Raw genomic sequence first — 19,469 nt, 5'->3', positions numbered from 1 at the left:
TTGAAAAATAAGCGAAGTACCAAATTCTAATCTGGTGTGTGGGTGTATCTAGGCACAAGGAAGAACGCTATTGAAAATTGGGTCGCCACGTCAAAATCCAAGATGGCCACCGCCATGTCTGTCTGAACCTTGAGATGAATATTTTGAAAAATATGCGAAGTACCAACTTCTAATCTGGCATGTGGGTGTATCTCGGCATAAGGAAGAAGGCTATTGAAAATTGGGTCGCCACGTGAAAATCCAAGATGGCCACCACGATGTATGTCCGACACTTGTGAGATGAATATCTTGAAAAATAAGCGAAGTACCAACTTCTAATTTGGTGTGTGGGTGTATCGAGGCATAAGGAAGAACGCTATTGAAAATTGGGTCGCCATGTCAAAATCCAAGATGGCCGCCGCCATGTATGTCCGAACCTTGTGAGATGAATATCTTCAGAAATAAGCGAAGTACCAACTTCTAATTTGGTGTGTAGCTGTATCTCGCCATAAGGAAGAACGCTGTTGGAAATTGGGTTGCCACGTCAAAATTCAACATGGCCAGCACCATATATATGTCTGAACCTTGTGAGCGAAATATCTCGAAAAATAAGCGAAGTACCAACTTCTAATCTGGTGTGTGGGTGTATCTAGGCACACGGAAGAACGCTGTTAAAAATTGGGTTGCCACGTCAAAATCCAAGATGGCCGCCGCCATGTATGTCTGAATCTTGTGAGAAGAATATCTTGAAAGATAAGCGAAGTACCTACTTCTAATTTGGTGTGTGGGTGTATCTCGGCATAAGGAAGACCGCTATTGTAAAGTGGGTCGCCACGTCAAAATCTAAGATTGCCGCCTCCATGTTTGTCTGACCCTTGTGAGCGAAATATCATATCATAGCATGTTTTCTGCGTGTTCCACTTTGTCAACTCACATCACTTCCCCGACGGGGGACCTAGGCATAACGCTTGTTATTGTTGTTCTTCTCTAGCCCTGGATATAGTCTAGTAGGAAGACTAGGTCCCCCTGCACCCCCCGGAGATATACTTCTAATCAGTGTTTCTAGATTGGAAAAAATGTGTAGAAAATGACTAGCTATGGCCCCAAGCTGAAAAAATGTCCCACATACCATTTTTATGCAAATTACTGCTGCAAATTTTATGCAAAATTATGCAAATTTTATGCAAATTTTTGATGAGGAGTAGAGTTGAGGGGTCTTTGAGGGCTTCATCGAGGTGCTCTCGGTTGCAAGACTGGGTCATTCTGAGAAGCACAGCAGGGTCAGAGATCATGATGTTCTCCTCCTCAGTGAATCTCTCCATCAACAGCCTCTCCATTGCCTCACACACTGTTTTGAGGCAAAAGAGGGACTTTGCGTAGGCCTTTCCACTGAGAACACCTTTGAGAGATCCACTTGTTACTAGTTGTGCCTCAAAGAGAATCTCTGCATATCCAGAACCACGCATCTTGTGTCCAGTGAGCATCCCGATGTAGTTCATGGATGTGTGGAAGGGTCCAATCGTTACTACATGACTAGCAAATTCATTTGGCCAGCGCCAGATGATGGGAAGGGCTTTCATGCAGACACCCAGATCAAATGTATTCAGGACCCATCTCTGACCCACCTCAGCAGTTGCTGCCTCGGAACGCTTCAGTAGCTCACGAACAACTGCGTTGTCTGTGATCGGTCTGTGCCTGGTGCCTGCATGGCATGGCAATGGCCTGCAGCCTGTGCCTGGGCTAGGGGGTTTCACCTCTGCAACTGGTTCTCCCCCACCCAGCAAATCAACAGTCGACTACTGCACGCCTATCCACCAACCGATCACAGACAACGCAGTTGTTCGTGAGCTACTGAAGCGTTCCGAGGCAGCAACTGCTGAGGTGGGTCAGAGATGGGTCCTGAATACATTTGATCTGGGTGTCTGCATGAAAGCCCTTCCCATCATCTGGCGCTGGCCAAATGAATTTGCTAGTCATGTAGTAACGATTGGACCCTTCCACACATCCATGAACTACATCGGGATGCTCACTGGACACAAGATGCGTGGTTCTGGATATGCAGAGATTCTCTTTGAGGCACAACTAGTAACAAGTGGATCTCTCAAAGGTGTTCTCAGTGGAAAGGCCTACGCAAAGTCCCTCTTTTGCCTCAAAACAGTGTGTGAGGCAATGGAGAGGCTGTTGATGGAGAGATTCACTGAGGAGGAGAACATCATGATCTCTGACCCTGCTGTGCTTCTCAGAATGACCCAGTCTTGCAACCGAGAGCACCTCGATGAAGCCCTCAAAGACCCCTCAACTCTACTCCTCATCAAAAATTTGCATAAAATTTGCATAATTTTGCATAAAATTTGCAGCAGTAATTTGCATAAAAATGGTATGTGGGACATTTTTTCAGCTTGGGGCCATAGCTAGTCATTTTCTACACATTTTTTCCAATCTAGAAACACTGATTAGAAGTATATCTCCGGGGGGTGCAGGGGGAGCTAGTCTTCCTACTAGACTAATAGTTCTCTTGGGACAGGCCCGCTGCACGGAGACAGCCGATCGATCTCCCAGGAGATCTTCAAGAGATCCCCCACATCCAATATGATGTACCTCCACCTTCTCTTATCCTTGTTTTAAACAGTGAAATGCATTGCAGAATTCTTTGTCTTGGAAATATTTGGCTGAACAATGTGAACGTTAAAAAAAAACAAAAAAAAACTTTAATTTGAAAACAAACTCCAACCCAGGATGTGGGGGATAAACAAAAATAAAATAAACAAAATCACTCACCGCAGACAGGTTGGTGGTCTTTGTCTTCAACCGACTCCTCTCCGGCCTAGCTCCCCCAGCTCTGTCTATGCTCTGTCCCCCAAATATTACTACAGGTCGCACAAGATCTGCCAGCTACCCTCTTCTGGTGAAACTGCCAAAATCAAGACTCTCTGCTCACCTTCACTCCTTCATTCCTTTTTTCTCCTGCCTCTGGAACAAACTCCCTCACTCTCTTCAATCCCACTCCTCCCTCCAGGTCTTTAAAACAGCTGTTCACCACCATCTCTTATCTTCCCTCATCCAAACCCTTCATCTTTTCTACCCCTGTTAATTCACCCCAGATCCACTTTTTTTGAAATGCCCTGTTAGGGATATTTTCCTACAGTAGTATGTAATAGATGAACCAAAAAAAATTCAATGTCCATCAACTTGTCAGAAGAGAGTCACAAATTTTAATTCCCGAGGAGGACAACACTTTCTGTCTGCCAGAAATACACAGCAAGAAAACAATGACCCTTATCAAACCAAGGAGAGCATGGTACGATTCACAAAAACACACAAGGAAGATTTACAACAAATCATCGATCAAAGTCCAGAGTGAAAATCCTGGTACAGTAGGGATGCACAAAGAAATATCATACTAAACACCAGCATGCACAGTATACAGTTAACATACAGAATCAACCAGCCAAGTGAAGTATCCTGGCTATTTCGTCATTCGTTCTGATTTTTTTATACAGTTTCAAGTGGGAGGAGCAAGTGGCGGGGGGAGGAGCGAAGAGAGAGGAGGAGAGCAGTAGGATTGGTTGGGCAAAGTTTGGGTGGGAGGGAACAAGTGGAGGGGGGAGGAGCGAAGAGAGGGGAGGAGAGCAATAGGATTGGTTGGGCAAAGTTTGGGTGGGAGGGAGTAGGTGTCGAGGATGAGGTTGCCGCCCGCTGACAGCAGGTTTGCATTCCAAATTATTTAATGCGGTTTTCTGCTTTTCCATTGTCTCCTGCAAAACACCTCGGAGCCCCGTCTCTCTAATCCCTTCAAGAACATCTGAAGGTCATTCTCAGTGAAGTGGATATATCTTTTACTCATTTTCGACACGACAAGAACAAAGACCACTTACGTATTTCAAAGCACTTTTTTTTTTACCATTTTGTGGTTTTATCTGTAATTCATTTATTGTTTGATGCAAGGGTTATTATACCATATTACGAATTAACACACTAGTAACATGGGTTGTGATAAGTCATGTTAAAACTTCAAAATAGGCATGCAATAAGAAAAGTCTTTACTCAATCAAAACAGTCACTTCAATAGCTATGGCAATCCCATCCCTTTTCAATCTGCAAACTCATCTTTTCCCTCATAAGTCAAATCCTACTGCAATCCCACAAAAGATTTTACTGAGAAACAGAGAGTGAACAGAACAGTGAACAGAGTGAACAGAAAAAACAGAGAGAGTGATTTTTCATATTTCAGACTCACCCTTATCAAATACTAATAAGCTATTTTGATTCAGTGTTTAATTATCGTTCTTGTTGAGAGATTTTCCTGAGAACGCTGGCAATTTTATAAAACTATTTATTAAATAAACTCCAAGTAAGAAAGAAAAAAGTGTCCGCTGAACTGTCTTTACAACGGTCAGCGCAGAGCGATTTATCCGCTTCCATTGTTCGACTCTGCAATAATTACCAAGTACTTTACATTCACTTATCTAGTTCAGACTTGGTGCTGAGTCGATTACTCACAGTCACAATGAAAGCTTGCTCACCGAGCACATTGGTAAGCAAACCTTGATGATCCAGCAATTATCTTGTTAGACATTGTGGCATCAGTTGTATTATTTAATTATTTACCAAGAAAACAATATCTTTTCTCCAACTTGCTTATATAATTCAATAAGACACTCGATCCAACATCACATTATTTTCCAAAATCACATCCCATCTGTATTACATATTCCCCTATTTGTAATAATGTTCCATCAGTCATTGGTGACAATATGGTTCACCATTGCTTTTTACTCTTCTCGAGCCACGATTCTGTTCAATGCCGGAGACAACTTGCCAACTGCAAGGGATCCCAAATTTGCATGGAAACCACAAAAAGACACCTGCAGACGAGGAATGGAGGGTTGAGGCTCATAGAAATTGCTTGCTTCATAAATTTACACTTCCACACCCACTTCTTTCCCGGAAGTCCTAGCAGTGTCTTTGTGTTTTATACCTCCCCCCCACCCCCCTTCCCATACCTCCCCGTCCAAAGCCCTCTCCCTCCCAGTGCCAAGCCCTCTCCCTCCCACAGATCTCCCGATGTCCCTGTTCTCCACTGTTGTACTTGTGTGCTTCCCTCTCTCTCCCCATCTTGTCTCCCGCTCCCTTTATTGTATGTTTTTTTGTGTCCGCTTGTTTTTTTTGTGATTAATGTTAGCTCTTCCACGAGCCTCGATCTTGTATATGTATAAAATAAAAAAAACCCCACTTGTCAACAAAACGAACAAAATGTGGAAATTGTTTTTTCCCCCCCAACAACAATTTGGTTTTTCTTCTCAAGAAAAGAATCTGTTTAATTCTGAAATGTTTATTTAAACCTAAATCAAGGCCTGAGTTGTAATGAATAAAATTTCTGAAACTGCAGTATGGACATCTACCATCTATGTGCAATATTGGGTAACTTCTCTTATCTTCTCTTATCCACCATCTCTTCTCTTCCTCCATCCAAAACTTGATGTTTTCTACCCCCGTGAATACATTCCAAATCCACCTTTTTCAAATTCCGTTCTTCTCTCCTGATTGTCCAAGTAGTGTCCATTTGTTTAGCACCGTTTCTCCTCTTCCCCTCCCCTCCCCCCCCCCCCCCGCCCTCCGGTCCTCTTCCTTCTGCAGATCTACAACAGTCCCTGTTCTCTACTGTTGTTGTGCTTCCCTCCCACTCCCCCTCTTGTCTCCCACTCCCTCTATTTTATGTTTTATGTGTTTTCTGTTTATGTCTTTGTGCTTTATGTGTTGCTCTTACACAAGCCTCGACTTTGTAGACAAGAAAATAAAATGTCGACTTGTGTGCAGGTGAAGGTGATCTGGAAGAGGGAACTAATTTCAAAATGTATATTCCTCAAGACCTTTAGAACTCACCTATTCCGATAAAACAGTAAAACGATGCATCAACATAAGAATCCAGCAGTATTTCCCTGCCTAACGCTCACCAACTAATGCCCACCAACTAATGTCGGCAGATGAGATGCCAGTTTAATGAACATCCAAGGGATGGCACACACATTGATGAATTACCCTCTCTTTAATTCCACTACCCCAAACACCAAAACCTCTTTCCTCCCTCCCCCAATCCCCAAATCACCTTCCCATTTTCCCACTCCGACAAATGCATCATTCATATTTTAAATTTTTCTCTGATTGTCCCAAACTAATCAAGATGGTAATTAGCGCTGCCAGGCCAGCAGAGATTCAGAGGCGAGGTCAAGCTTGGTAGTTTGAATGTGGGATCAATGGCAGGGGGAAGGGGAGGAGGGGGGAGTGGGTGGAGGAGGGCGAGGGGTTGAGGTGGTGGAGATGATGCAGAGAAGGATGTTGGAAGAGTTGTGTGTGCAGGAGACCAGAGGGAAAGGGGACAGGGCCAGGGGGTTTGCAGAAGGGGGTACAGCTGTTGCATGTGGGTGTCGATGAAATGAGTAATGGTGTAGGAATAATAATTTCAGAAGAGATCAGCAAGCAGGTGGTCAGAGTGGAAACATGGGGGGGATGGTGAGTTATGGCATGGGTGGTGTTTTAGAGGGAAATGGTGTGTGTTATATCTGTATATAGGCCACCAACGGGAAAGTCTAGGACGTAGAAGCAGAAATTCATGCACGCACTGGAGAGGATGACAGGAATTGTTAGGATGGAGGTGATGCTGTGCATTGTGGGGGAGTTTAACGCTCATGTCGGTGTAGCGGAGCCGGGTGAAGAGGAATGTGTTGGTAAATTTGGTTGGGGGAAAGGAATAGAGAGGATCAAGAGCTGGTGGAATTGATGGCAAGGAATGGGATGGCCATAGCTGGTTAATTCTTTCAAAAGCGGTAACCAATAGGAGTGGACAGAACAGAACTGGATTTGGTGGTGGTAAGGAAGTGACAGTTGTGGAGGGTTAAGGATTGCAAGGTCATGGTAGGAGAGCATGTTACCTCCCAGCACAAGCCTGTGATGTGTGTGGTGAGGATGAAGAAAAGGTTTTGAGGTTAAGAGCAGGGGTCAGAAGGTTGTTATGTGGGGGTGGTGTCGGGGAATCGTCACCCAAGTGTACAAGGAGAGGTTGAGGGCCAGGTATGAGCAACTTGGCAAAGAAGCGGAAGAAATGGAGAAGGAATGGAAGAAGTATGGAGAGGCATTCAAGGGAATTGCAGAAGATTAAGGAGGGAAGCGGAGGGCTAGTGACAAAGACTGTTGCATGATTGAAGGTGTGTGTAGGATATTTCAAAGAGCTGTTTAATCGGGAAGGAAGCAACAGCGAGCTGTAGCTGCAGAGTTATGTTGAGGGAAAAGTCGAGATCACGGAAAAGGAAGTGCGGACGGCATTGAAGAGGATGAAAAAGGGAAGGGCGTCAGGTGTTGAGGTATTACACAAATGATACTTGCATCAGGAGATGTTGGAGTCAGGTGGACAAAGAGGTTCTTAAATGTATGTACGAGAGGTGGGTCAATTCCGGAGGTGTGAAGGACAGGGTTAATTGGGCCGATTTGAAAGGGGATGGGGGGTATTCAAGATCTGAGGAAGTACAGGGGAATTACACTTCTTTGTCATATCATGAAGGTGCTGGAGAGGGTTGTGGATGAGAGGATAAGGCAGAGTGTGGAGAAGCTTCCGTGGGATGGCTCATTTGTAAAGCAGTGTGTAAACTGTCATGGGGTGGCCCATGTGTGTGAATGGAGTGAGAATGATTGTGTCGTTGATTGTGTGAATAATTGGTGTGCGAGGGATCGTGAGATGGCCGGTGTGTGTAAGTTGTGGGTGCTGGTCTGCGAGGCGGCTTGTAAGCTTGCATGGTTTGGGGAAGTACCATGGTGTGAGTGTGGGCATGGTGAAGGTTATGGGGAGGGGCATATGTATGTGTGTTACTTCTGCAGAGGTTCCACAGCATAAGCAGTGAATATGGAGAACACGTCAGGCTTCCCTTTAGGACCGTGGTTCCCAACCTGCGGCCCCTATGGGGGCCATGGTGTATTTCTCGGGGGGGGGGGGGGAATGGGGCAATTTGAACCATACTAAAAAGGATTTATTTTATTTTATGATTGTTTGTCTTTGATATTGCTTTGTTTTTTTCCTATTGCAGATTTGACGTTATGGCTTCTGGGAGTAAAAAAATAAAGTATCTTGACGAATACATTAAGCTTGGATTTACATCCATTACCGTGTCTGGCCAAGAGAAACCACAATGTGTGCTGTGTCCAGGTTTTGAGTACTGAATCCATGAGGCCATTCAAGTTGAAGTTGCACCTCGAGACAAATCACGCACAGCATGCAAAGCAGGATCCCGAATTATTCAAGCGGCATGAAAGAAATTTAAAGCGACAGAAGTTGGATGAGGGAGGAGCGTTTCAACAACAAAATGTAGCAACTGTACAGGCTTCTTATGAAGTTTCTCTTGAAATTGCAAAGAAGAAAAAACCCCACTCGATTGGGGAGACACTCATCAAGCCTTGTACCCTCCTCATTGTCGAACGGGTTCTCGGCAAGGCAGAGGCTTGCAAAGTTGAACAGGTGTCTTTATCAAATAACACAGTGCAGCGTCGTATCCGTGACATGTCGGAAGATGTGAAACAACAGATCATCAATGAGATTAAGGCGGCGACTTTCGGCTTGTTTTCTTTTCAACTTGATGAATCGACCGATGTTAGTTCCTGCTCCCAGCTACTGGCATTCGTTCGCTATGTCAAGGGAGATGATATCAAGGAAGAATTCTGAACACAGAACCACAGAATAATTCAGCAGAACCAGCTGAACCTCAAGCTCCAAGGAAGAGCGACTAATATTATTCTTTTCCACGATCATCTCAGTGGATTTGTTGCCAAGCTCCAAAACTGGTGCAGGAAAGTGAACACAGGAAACATTGCTATGTTCGAAAGAATGCCTGAATTGCAAGACAGCATGGGAAAAGAGCTTCATCCTGTTCTGAAAAATGACATTCTTGAGCAGCTGCAGTCACTGGAGCTAGAATTTCATAAGTATTTTCCTGATTTCGACGACAATGAGGCAAAAATTGTGAGGAATCCTTTTTCCGTCAACCTTTGCATGGAGAGCATGCCGGAGGCAATGCAAGATTAATTCATGGATCTCCAAAACGATTCATTTGCAAAAGACACATTCAAAGAGAAGAGCTTGATGGAGTTTTGGGTGGGAATGGGTCGCTACCCTAATATCAGACAGATAGCTATCCGGGTGCTTCTGCCATTCTCATCTACCTATCTCTGTGAAGCGGGGTTTTCCACGCTGTTGAATATCAAATCGAAACCGTAATCGGCTCCACGTGGAAGATGACCTCCGCTGTGCCCTGACTGTGACTCAACCATGGATACCCCAATTGGTAGCTAAAATGCAATTTGAGCCATCCCACTGAGTTTTTAATTCACTTTTACGGTGCATGCACCACGTCCCTAGTTTTAATTACCTGAGTTGTTGTCGAATTGAGTTTCTTTTTGTGAGATTATTACACACTGCGTTAAATACAGACACAACAGAGGTTTTTAGTTTTCACATATTCTTGACTTGGAACCTTTTCATGCTGTTTTCTTGTGTGACAGTTCTATTTTATGCTGTCCATAGTGTTGCTTCTGATAATATTAAAATCTCATATCAAACATGCATCATTCGAGCGACGTTGCTTTGTTTGCTTCTTCCAAAAACGATGTAGTTGGGAGCCAGTGAGGAACAGAAAAAAACTATGGAACTAAATGTTCATGTTGGCTCCTTGGAATTCCTCATTTTCTGTGTCATAATTTACCAATTCTCAAAAAAACAAAATAGCCAATTAAAGCAAAAAACTCCTCTCAGAATGCACCACAGAGCATCTAGAAATCAAAAAATTTCTGGGTGGCATGCCCCCAGACACCCCTAGCCTGCTTGCATGTGCTCTGCCGCTTGACCCTTGCGAAATGGAGGGGGGTGCTGGGGATGTGCTCTGGGAGCCAAGGGGGCCATAACACAAAAAAGGTTGGGAACCCCTGCTTTAGGAAATCCACTGAATGCCAGTGCGAAAATTTAAATTAATTGACAGGCTACGGATGCACCGCCGAACTTCTCCACAGAGAGGGGCTGACTGAGGATAGAATATTGAGTATGGAAGCGGCTTAAAAGCTGCAACGCCAGAGCAATCGCTAGTGTTTGAACGCACTGGGCACCCAAGGAGAGGCTTCCTGCCTGTTCATGCCATGGAGGGATCGCCTGCCGAGATCAATTGTGTTGCTATGTTTGGCGGTCTCAATCAGTGTCACTAGTCGCTTAACTTCTTTTCGGGCCGGGGACCTATCCACGGCACGGCGGCCTGCAGGTTCAGAGGTCAGGGAGAGTCCGAGAAGTCCCACATGTGATGCACCCCAAACCCCGTGTCTGCAACAATATTTTCACTCTGTCTGCTGATTTGGCAGTCAAACAAAATTTAAAATCATTCCAAACAGGAAACTTAATGTTTAGAATGACATCATAAAGGACACAAACAACAGGCACAAATAACTAATGTAACTTGTTAGATAGAGTGAGGTAATAGACACTACACTACAACGCCAGTAAATTCCAGAATTTTTTTTTAACTTTTTTTTAGAATCTCTATTTTATTTCAATTGAATTAAATACTTGAACACTGTTTAACATAAATCGTCTTCTTGTTCATTCCAATAACCTAATTCTGTATGTTTGTGTGCTTCCCCTTCTCTCCCCATCTTGTCTTCCGCTCCCTCTTTTTATATATTTTGTTTGTCTGGTTGATTTGTTTGTGAAATAAATGTTAGCTCTTTCACGAGCCTCGATTCAGTATACAAAAAAAACAACAAAAAAAAAACCTCCAGTATAGCAGCACTTGGACATGTCAAATAGGGTGGTGTATAAGGGTGATTTAGAAGACTGCTTCAATCGGACTTAACATCCGGAACTTTTATTTAACAATCTTTAACTTCATTGTTATATTTGAATTGAAGTATACATTGTGTGGCGTAACATGTTCTATGAACTCTCCAGATGGTTCTCAATCTCATTTCCCTGCAAAAGACTGACGCTGATTTATACACAGGTGATGTCTCTCCTGTAAATGTGGAAGGCAAACAACACGACAACGATTCATCTGTCACAGAAGATTCAAAATGTGCTTCTGCAAAGGAAGGTTCAGATGATATTCACATGACAAACGGAAGTGTTTCCTGTTTTGCATCTGGTGAGTGGAAACGTAAAAAAAATTAACATACAATCTTTTGTGTTGCGAAAATGTAAAATTTTCAGAAAAGTGTCAAATATTTAGCATTTTGATTTTGACAAAAAAAGAAAATATTGTGTTCTTTATTTCTGCAGGACAATCAAGAAATATTATGGGACAAATGAGGTCCAGTCGCAGCTTGACAGTGAGGAAGAAGCTTTTTTTGAAGAAACAATCACAAGATCAACACTCACTTCCCATAAAATACAAGTGCTTGTCTGGGCCTCGCAACACCAAGATTAATATGAAATTAAACAAACACAAAAATGTTCAAGAAAAGCAAATACGTTATAAGTGCAATGTGTGCAGAATGGATTTTGCTTCAACTAGTAAAATCAAAATACACATGAGGATCCACACTGGAAAACGTCCTCACAAATGCTCGATATGTGATAAAGGTTTCTCTCAAAACAGCGATTTGAAAAAACATATAAGGATCCATTCAGGAGAGCGTCCTTACAGCTGCTCGATATGTGACAAATGTTTCTCTCAGAAAGGTCATTTGAAATTACACATGAGGATCCATACAGGAGAGCGTCCTTACAAATGCTCGATATGTGACAAATGTTTCTCTCAGAAAGATAGTTTGAAAAAGCATATGATGATCCATACAGGAGAGCGACCTTACGAATGCTCGATATGTGATAAAGGTTTCTTTCGAAACAGCAGATTGAAATTACATATTATGATCCATACCGGAGAGCGTCCTCACAGCTGCTCGATATGTGACAAATGTTTCTCTCAGAAAGATAGATTGAAAAGGCATATGATGATCCATACAGGAGAGCGACCTTACGAATGCTCGATATGTGACAAAGGTTTCTCTCAAAACGGCGATTTGAAAAAACATATGAGGATCCATACAGGAGAGCGTCCTCACAAATGCTCCACATGTGATCAAGGTTTCTTTGGAAAAGGTGATTTGAATAGGCATATGAGGATCCAGAAAGGAGAGCGACCACACAAATGCTCGATATGTGACAAAGGTTTCTCTGTAAAAGATGTTTTGAAAAAGCATATGGTGATCCATACAGGAGAGCGTCCTCACAAATGCTCGATATGTGATAAAGGTTTCATTGTAAAAGATGTTTTGAAAAAGCATATGATGATCCATACAGGAGAGCGTCCTCACAAATGCTCGATATGTGATAAAGGTTTCATTGTAAAAGATGTTTTGAAAAAGCATATGATGATCCATACAGGAGAGCGTCCACACAAATGCTCGAATTGTGGCAAAGGTTTCTGTGGAAAAGGTGATTTGAAAAAGCATATGATGATCCACACAAGAGAGCGTCCTCACACCTGCTCGATATGTGATGAAGGTTTCTCTCAAAACGGCCATTTGAAACAACATATGAGGATCCATACAGGAGAGCGTCCTCACACCTGCTCGATATGTGACAAAGTTTTCTCTCGAAACAGCAATTTGAAATTACATATGAGGATTCACACAGGAGTGCGCCCTCACAAATGCTCGATATGTGATAAAGGTTTCTCTGTAAACGATGTTTTGAAAAAGCATATGATGATCCACACAGGAGAGCGTCCTCACAAATGCTCGATATGTGATAAAGGTTTCTCTGTAAAAGATGTTTTGAAAAAGCATATGGTGATCCATACAGGAGAGCGTCCTCACAAATGTTCGATATGTGATGAAGGTTTCTCTCAAAACGGCCATTTGAAACGACATATGAGGATCCATACAGGAGAGCATCCTCACAAATGCTCGATATGTGATAAAGGTTTCTGTGGAAAAGATGATTTGAAAAAGCATATGATGATCCACACAGGAGAGCGTCCTCACAAATGTTCGATATGTGATGAAGGTTTCTCTCAAAACGGCCATTTGAAACGACATATGAGGATCCATACAGGAGAGCGTCCTCACAAATGCTCGATATGTGATAAAGGTTTATGTGGAAAAGGTGATTTGAAAAAGCAGAAGATGATCCACACAGGAGAGCAACCTCACAAATGCTCTATGTGATAAATCTTTCCATCATAACAGCCATTTGAAAAGGCACATCAACATCCATACATGAAATCTGAAATACCAGGACTTGAAAAATAACGTCAAAAGCATTTAGAAATGGAAGAAACCTGAAATTGTACCAGTGATTGTCAGAGCAACAGGAAATCCGGATGATCAAGAAAACACCAATTGAGCACATAAAAAGCATTCCGGGGAATATCGCCACAAACAAGCTACAGGTGGAGGCTGTCAGAGGTTTTGTGAGGATTCTAAAACGAGCCCTTGGAATACAACTATGAGAATGAAGTTTCACAAACTGGTTCATGAACAATGATCCTTTACCGAAAAAGGAGGTGGAGATTTTGAGTTCTGGGAGAACTTACTCGCACCTCCTAAACCCGCATGTGGAGATGACAACCAACAAGAGTGTCCTTACAAAAGTTATTTTTGTGACGAGGATTTTATTTCTAAATAGAGCTTGAACTTCCATCATGCAACCCACGCTGGAGTGTTCACATAAAAAAATGGCTGACTGTGGGAAGAGTTTTGCTGATGAAGGTTTGTTAAATTGACGTAGCATTACCCACACCAGGTTGTGCGTGCCCCTCTTGTAAGCATTCCGCAGCAGTAAACGAGATATTCAGTGAACCAGTAAGGAGAAAGCTATTGTGAAAGCGTACAGCCCTTTTGGCATATACCATGTGAGCACAACTCTTCAGAGAACCACCTGTAACTCAGGACAACCAGCCAGCAGCCCTGATCCCCTTGATGAAAGCCATATGGCTGGCTCTCACCAGAATATCCACAACAATGACTGCAACCTGATGCCAAAAGGCAACAAGAATCTCAGAATGCTAAGCCCATCCACGTCCACCCAACTCAAACTAAATTTATAGAAGATGACAGGTAAAAAAATGTAAAATTTATTAATTTGGTTCTCCACATTCTCATAACAGAGCATTGTTGAAAACTTGAAGCCAAAAACTTGTATGTTAACACAACTTAATCTTTCAATCTGATCGTGGATCTCACCGTGCTTCTTCCAGGGCCTTGATGGAATGCAGTTTTGTAATTCTTGTCTCTGTCCTTCCCATGTATCCAGCCAAGTTCCATTTGAGTTTTTTGATTGTGACCAGTGTCTAGAAAATTTGTTTTCCATCTGATTTCGTTGTTTTTCTTGTCCCTTTTTGGTTATGCTCAGATGGCATCTTTCCATGGCAGTTTGGACATCAATTTTACTCGATCTTTGCTGTCGTCCATGTTTCATTGCCATGTGTGATATTGTGAGAACACCCTTGTTGTAAAATTGTTGATCAAAAGAACACTTCTGCCTATATTTTTCATGAAACTTGAATTTGTTAATGGTTTCACATTAAAGAGAGGTCCTCAAAGCACAAATGCACTGCCTGTGTTGTTGTGAATATGTAATGGCACATTATGATCAATTTTATCAGTCAGTGGCGAGTTTGGAGTTGTCCATATCCCCAGAAGTAAACTTGATCAAACCGAGACTTGATCACCAAACCAGTCGAAAGCCTTGCATAGCATTTACCATCATTGCTTGACTGCACTTCATGCCATCACCGATTCCTGCCACGCAGCTCACTTACACAGGTCCCAACGTGGAAGCCACAAAGCTGGTTGCGACCACATTTTTCTCAACATCAATGGTAAAGCATTGTTAATGAAGGGCATACCTTTGAACACAGACTTCGAAAGAAGAGAAGAGGGGAACACACCACTCCTCCCTAAAATGTTGAGATTTAAGTCGATGCGGCCACTGGTCAGACCAAGCAGAAAGAAGTATTCCAAAAACTTTTTTTTTTTTAATTCCAAAAACAGATCCTTGCAACTACAGACCAATCATCCTTCTCCCAATCATCAGCAAGGTCATGGAATCCATCATCACTTCTGACATTAAATCCTTCCTCTTATCCAATTGCTTGATCTTAGATCATCAATATGGATTCAGACAGGCCACTCCACTCTGTACATGCTCCTTCGGCTGTCTCAAAAATGGATGTCCTCAACGCCAGAAAGGAAATCAGACCCGTCTCCCTTGACACATTTCATGCCTTCGATACTCACTGATGCACTCACTCACTCACTTAGTCCCTCACTGACTGACTCGCTCTCACACAATCACTTACAGTCGTGGCCAAAAATATTGGCACCCTTGCACGTTTTTCAAATAACTCACAATTTTCTGGAAAAATAAGTTAAAATTGACAAAAGTATTTGGTCTTCACAATTCTTTATTTCACTGTTAGTATTACAGAACCTTTGTTTTTGATACAGAACTTAATACATCCTTTTAAATCAGAAAATAAAAAGAAATGGCGCAGACAAAATTATTGACACCCTCGACTTAATATTTGGGAGCACAGCCGTTGGACAAAATAACTGCAGTCAAGTGCTTCCTGCATGAATGAGCTTCCTTCACCTCTCTACTGGCAGTTTGGCCCACTCTTCTTGTGCAAACTGTTCCAGTTCTCCCAGATTTGAAGGGTACCTTCTCCCAACTGCTGTTTTTAGATCTCCCCACATAGTCTAGTAGGAAGACTAGGTCCCCCTGCACCCCCCGGAGATATACTTCTAATCAGTGTTTCTAGATTGGAAAAAATGTGTAGAAAATGACTAGCTATGGCCCCAAGCTGAAATAATGTCCCACATACCATTTTTATGCAAATTACTGCTGCCATTATCAAAAAAAGACTAGGTCCCCCTGCACCCTCCGGAGATATACTTCTAATCAGTGTTTCTAGATTGGAAAAAATGTGTAGAAAATGACTAGCTATGGCCCCAAGCTGAAAAAATGTCCCACATACCATTTTTATGCAAATTACTGCTGCCATTATCAAAAAAAGACTAGGTCCCCCTGCACCCCCCGGAGATATACTTCTAATCAGTGTTTCTAGATTGGAAAAAATGTGTAGAAAATGACTAGCTATGGCCCCAAGCTGAAAAAATGTCCCACATACCATTTTTATGCAAATTACTGCTGCCATTATCAAAAAAAGACTAGGTCCCCCTGCACCCCCCGGAGATATACTGAAACTGGCAGTGACTGGTGATTGAAATGCGGTGCCTTTTTGTGTTTCAGGTCGAGGTACGTGAACTCCCCACGATCTACAGCAACCAGGAAGAGACTGATACCAGGGTGGTTCTGTACCTCCATCATGCTGCTACCATCGGATACAAGAACGCTGTAGTCAGAACACCGGACACAGACATCCTCCTGATCCTGCTCCACCATGCCCACAACATCAAGCTGACGGTGTACCTGGATACAGGGTCAGGGAAGCATCGCCAACTTGTCAACGTCTCTGAGCTGGCAGAATCCCTGGGAGAGGACTACTGTGCCACTCTCCTGGGGTACTATGTGTTCAGCGGAGAAGACTGCACCAGTGCCTTCAAAGGGAAGGGAAAAGTCGGGCCCTTGAAAAAGCTGGAGAAGAATCCCAGGTTTCACAGGGCATTCGGTGAATTTCACAGGGTATTTAGAAAAATAAAACTTTGTGTTAACGTCTGTGTAGACGGACCTTAATATGAGTCTATTATTTCGTAAAACTGTGATTATTTTGTAAATAAAGCACTAATTAGCATACTAGTATACCATAGACACATGTAATCATGTTATGAATAGTTCTATCATGATCTATGCCCTTCAAAACATGGGTCTAGACACCTTCATTTTTCAATTATCTGCAATATTGGCTGAGATATGTCAAAAATCGTTTTTTTTGATAATGGCAGCAGTAATTTGCATAAAAATGGTATGTGGGACATTGTTTCAGCTTGGGGCCATAGCTAGTCATTTTCTACACATTTTTTCCAATCTAGAAACACTGATTAGAAGTATATCTCCGGGGGGGTGCAGGGGGACCTAGTCTTTTTTTGATAATGGCAGCAGTAATTTGCATAAAAATGGTATGTGGGACATTTTTTCAGCTTGGGGCCATAGCTAGTCATTTTCTACACATTTTTTCCAATCTAGAAACACTGATTAGAAGTATATCTCCGGGGGGTGCAGGGGGACCTAGTCTTCCTACTAGACTAACAGGTGTTCAATGGGATTCAGATCTGGACTCATTACTGGTCACTTCAGAACAGTCCAGCGTTTTGGCTTGAACCATACGTAGGTGCTTTTTGAAGTGTTTGGGGGCATTGTCCTGCTGCAGGACCCATGCCCTTCGACGGAGACCCATATTTCTGACACCGAGTTGAACATTAATAATAATAATAATAATGCATTTATTTTATATAGCGCTTTTCAGGAAGCCCAAAGACGCTTTGACAGAGTGCAAAACATAACGCATAGCAAAACATAAAGACAATTGCAAAAAAAGAAGAATCAATAGGGAAATATTCAAAGCACAAAGGAGGGAGAAGGAGAGGAGATAGTCAGGGGTTAGATGCTGTGGGTTAAATGTTGAATGCAGTGTTGAACAGGTGGGTCTTGAGTGATGTTTTGAATGTGGTGAGTGAGGAGGAGTCTCTGATGGTGTGAGGTAGCGAGTTCCAGAGGGTGGGAGCAGCGATGGAGAAGGCCCTGTCCCCCCAGGATCTAAATTTGGTCCGGATGGGGGGGGGGGTCAGGAGGTTGGTACCAGCAGAGCGGAGGTTGCGGGTGGGAGTGTGTCTGGAGAGGAGGTCAGCCAGGTAGGATGGGGCCAGGTTATGGAGGGCTTTGTAGGTCAAGAGGAGGATTTTGTACTGGATTCTCTGGGAGATGGGGAGCCAGTGAAGCTTGTAAAGGACGGGGGTGATGTGGTCACGGGTCCGGGAATGGGTGAGTAGACGGGCAGCGGAGTTCTGAATGTATTGGAGTTTATTGGTGATTGTTGAGGGTGAACCATAAAGGAGGCTATTGCAGTAGTCCAGACGGGAAGTGATGAAGGCGTGGATGAGGGTTTCTGCAGCCACAGAGGAGAGGGATGGACGGAGACGGGCGATGTTTTTCAGGTGGAAGAAGGCTGTCTTTGTGATCTGTTTAGTGTATTTGTCGAAGGAGAGGGTTTGGTCAAAGATGATGCCAAGATTCCGGATGTGAGGGGAGGTGGACACTGGGAAACCGTCGATGTTGAGGGCAAAGTTATGGGTGGACTTGGTGAGCGTTTTTGGGCCAATGATGATTATTTCAGATTTATCACAGTTAAGTTTGAGGAAGTTGATTTGAAGCCAGGATTTTATTTCAGTGATGCAGTTTGTCAGGATAGAGTGGGTGGCGGTGGAGATGGACTTGGTGGAGATGAAAAGCTGGATGTCATCGGCGAAGCAGTGGAATTGGAGACCATGACGGCGGATTAAGTGACCGAGGGGGGACAGGTAAAGGATAAAGAGGAGGGGGCCAAGAACTGAACCTTGGGGGACACCTTGGGGGAGGGGAGCAGTGGGGGATTTGCAGTTATTGATGGAGATGAACTGACGTCTGTCAGAGAGGTATGATTTAATCCAAGAGAGGGCAGTGCCGGTAATGTTAAAGGTGGTTTCAAGTCGGGTGAGGAGGATGGTGTGATCGATGGTGTCAAAGGCAGCGCTGAGGTCGAGGAGGATGAGAATGTTGAGGTTGCCAGCATCAGAGGAGAGGAGAAGGTCGTTGGTGATTTTGAGGAGAGCAGTTTCAGTACTGTGGTTGGACCGGAATCCGGATTGGAATGTTTCATACAGGTTATTGGCAGAGAGGTGATGCTTGAGTTGAGTGGCTACAGCGCGTTCCAAAACCTTTGACAGAAAGGGTAGGTTGGAGATGGGTCTGAAGTTATTTAGGGTGTCAGGGTTTAGTCCAGGTTTTTTCAGAATGGGGGTAACAGCAGCAATTTTGAGGGATGGTGGGACGATGCCTGTAGACAGGGAGGAGTTTATTGTTGCAATGATAAGTGGAGAAAGAGCAGGAAGGGAGGCCTTGACAAAGCTGGAGGGGATGGGGTCAAGAGTGCAGGTGGCAGTTTTCATTCCGATGAGGAGTTCAGAGAGGTCAGTAGGGGAGACTGGGGAGAATTGAGACAGGGGATGGCAGGATAAGGGGGGGCAGGTGGTTTGAGGGGGAGCGGGTGCGGCGGTGGTCAAGCTGTTGTAGATGTTTTCAATTTTGCGTTGGAAGAATGAAAGGAAGGAGATGCAGTTGTCTATTGTGAATGACTGGGTGGTGGTGTTCAGGGGGCTGAGGAGTTTGTTTATTGTAGAGATGGCTCCAAATTGCGCTTTTGGTAATCATAATTTGGTAAACATTGCGCTCCAAAATGCCTTGGTAATCTCCTGATTTCATGATGCCATGCACACATTCAAGGCACCCAGTGCCAGAGGCAGCACAG

The 19,469-nt window shown here is 43.5% G+C and overlaps 1 protein-coding gene across 1 annotated transcript in view; it reads left to right on the top strand.

The window, feature by feature from the left end:
• The window catches only part of LOC144892679 (uncharacterized), a 46,720-nt gene extending 32,167 nt beyond the window's left edge, over nucleotides 1–14,553 (top strand). Inside the window, exons 2-3 of the mRNA XM_078780756.1 lie at nucleotides 11,004–11,144; nucleotides 11,279–14,553. Coding sequence (XP_078636882.1) covers nucleotides 11,111–11,144; nucleotides 11,279–13,170 — 1,926 coding nt within the window. The 5' untranslated portion in view covers nucleotides 11,004–11,110 and the 3' untranslated portion in view covers nucleotides 13,171–14,553. The remainder of the gene's footprint in view (nucleotides 1–11,003; nucleotides 11,145–11,278) is intronic.
• The last annotated feature ends 4,916 nt before the right edge of the window (nucleotides 14,554–19,469 follow it).

The sequence above is a fragment of the Myxine glutinosa genome, chromosome 6 (assembly GCF_964187855.1).
Source record: "Myxine glutinosa chromosome 6, kmMyxGlut1.1, whole genome shotgun sequence".
Classification (NCBI taxonomy): Eukaryota; Metazoa; Chordata; class Myxini; order Myxiniformes; family Myxinidae; genus Myxine; species Myxine glutinosa.
The sequence above is the reverse complement of the archived record's forward strand: the minus strand, read 5'-3'. Positions and strand labels throughout refer to the sequence as shown.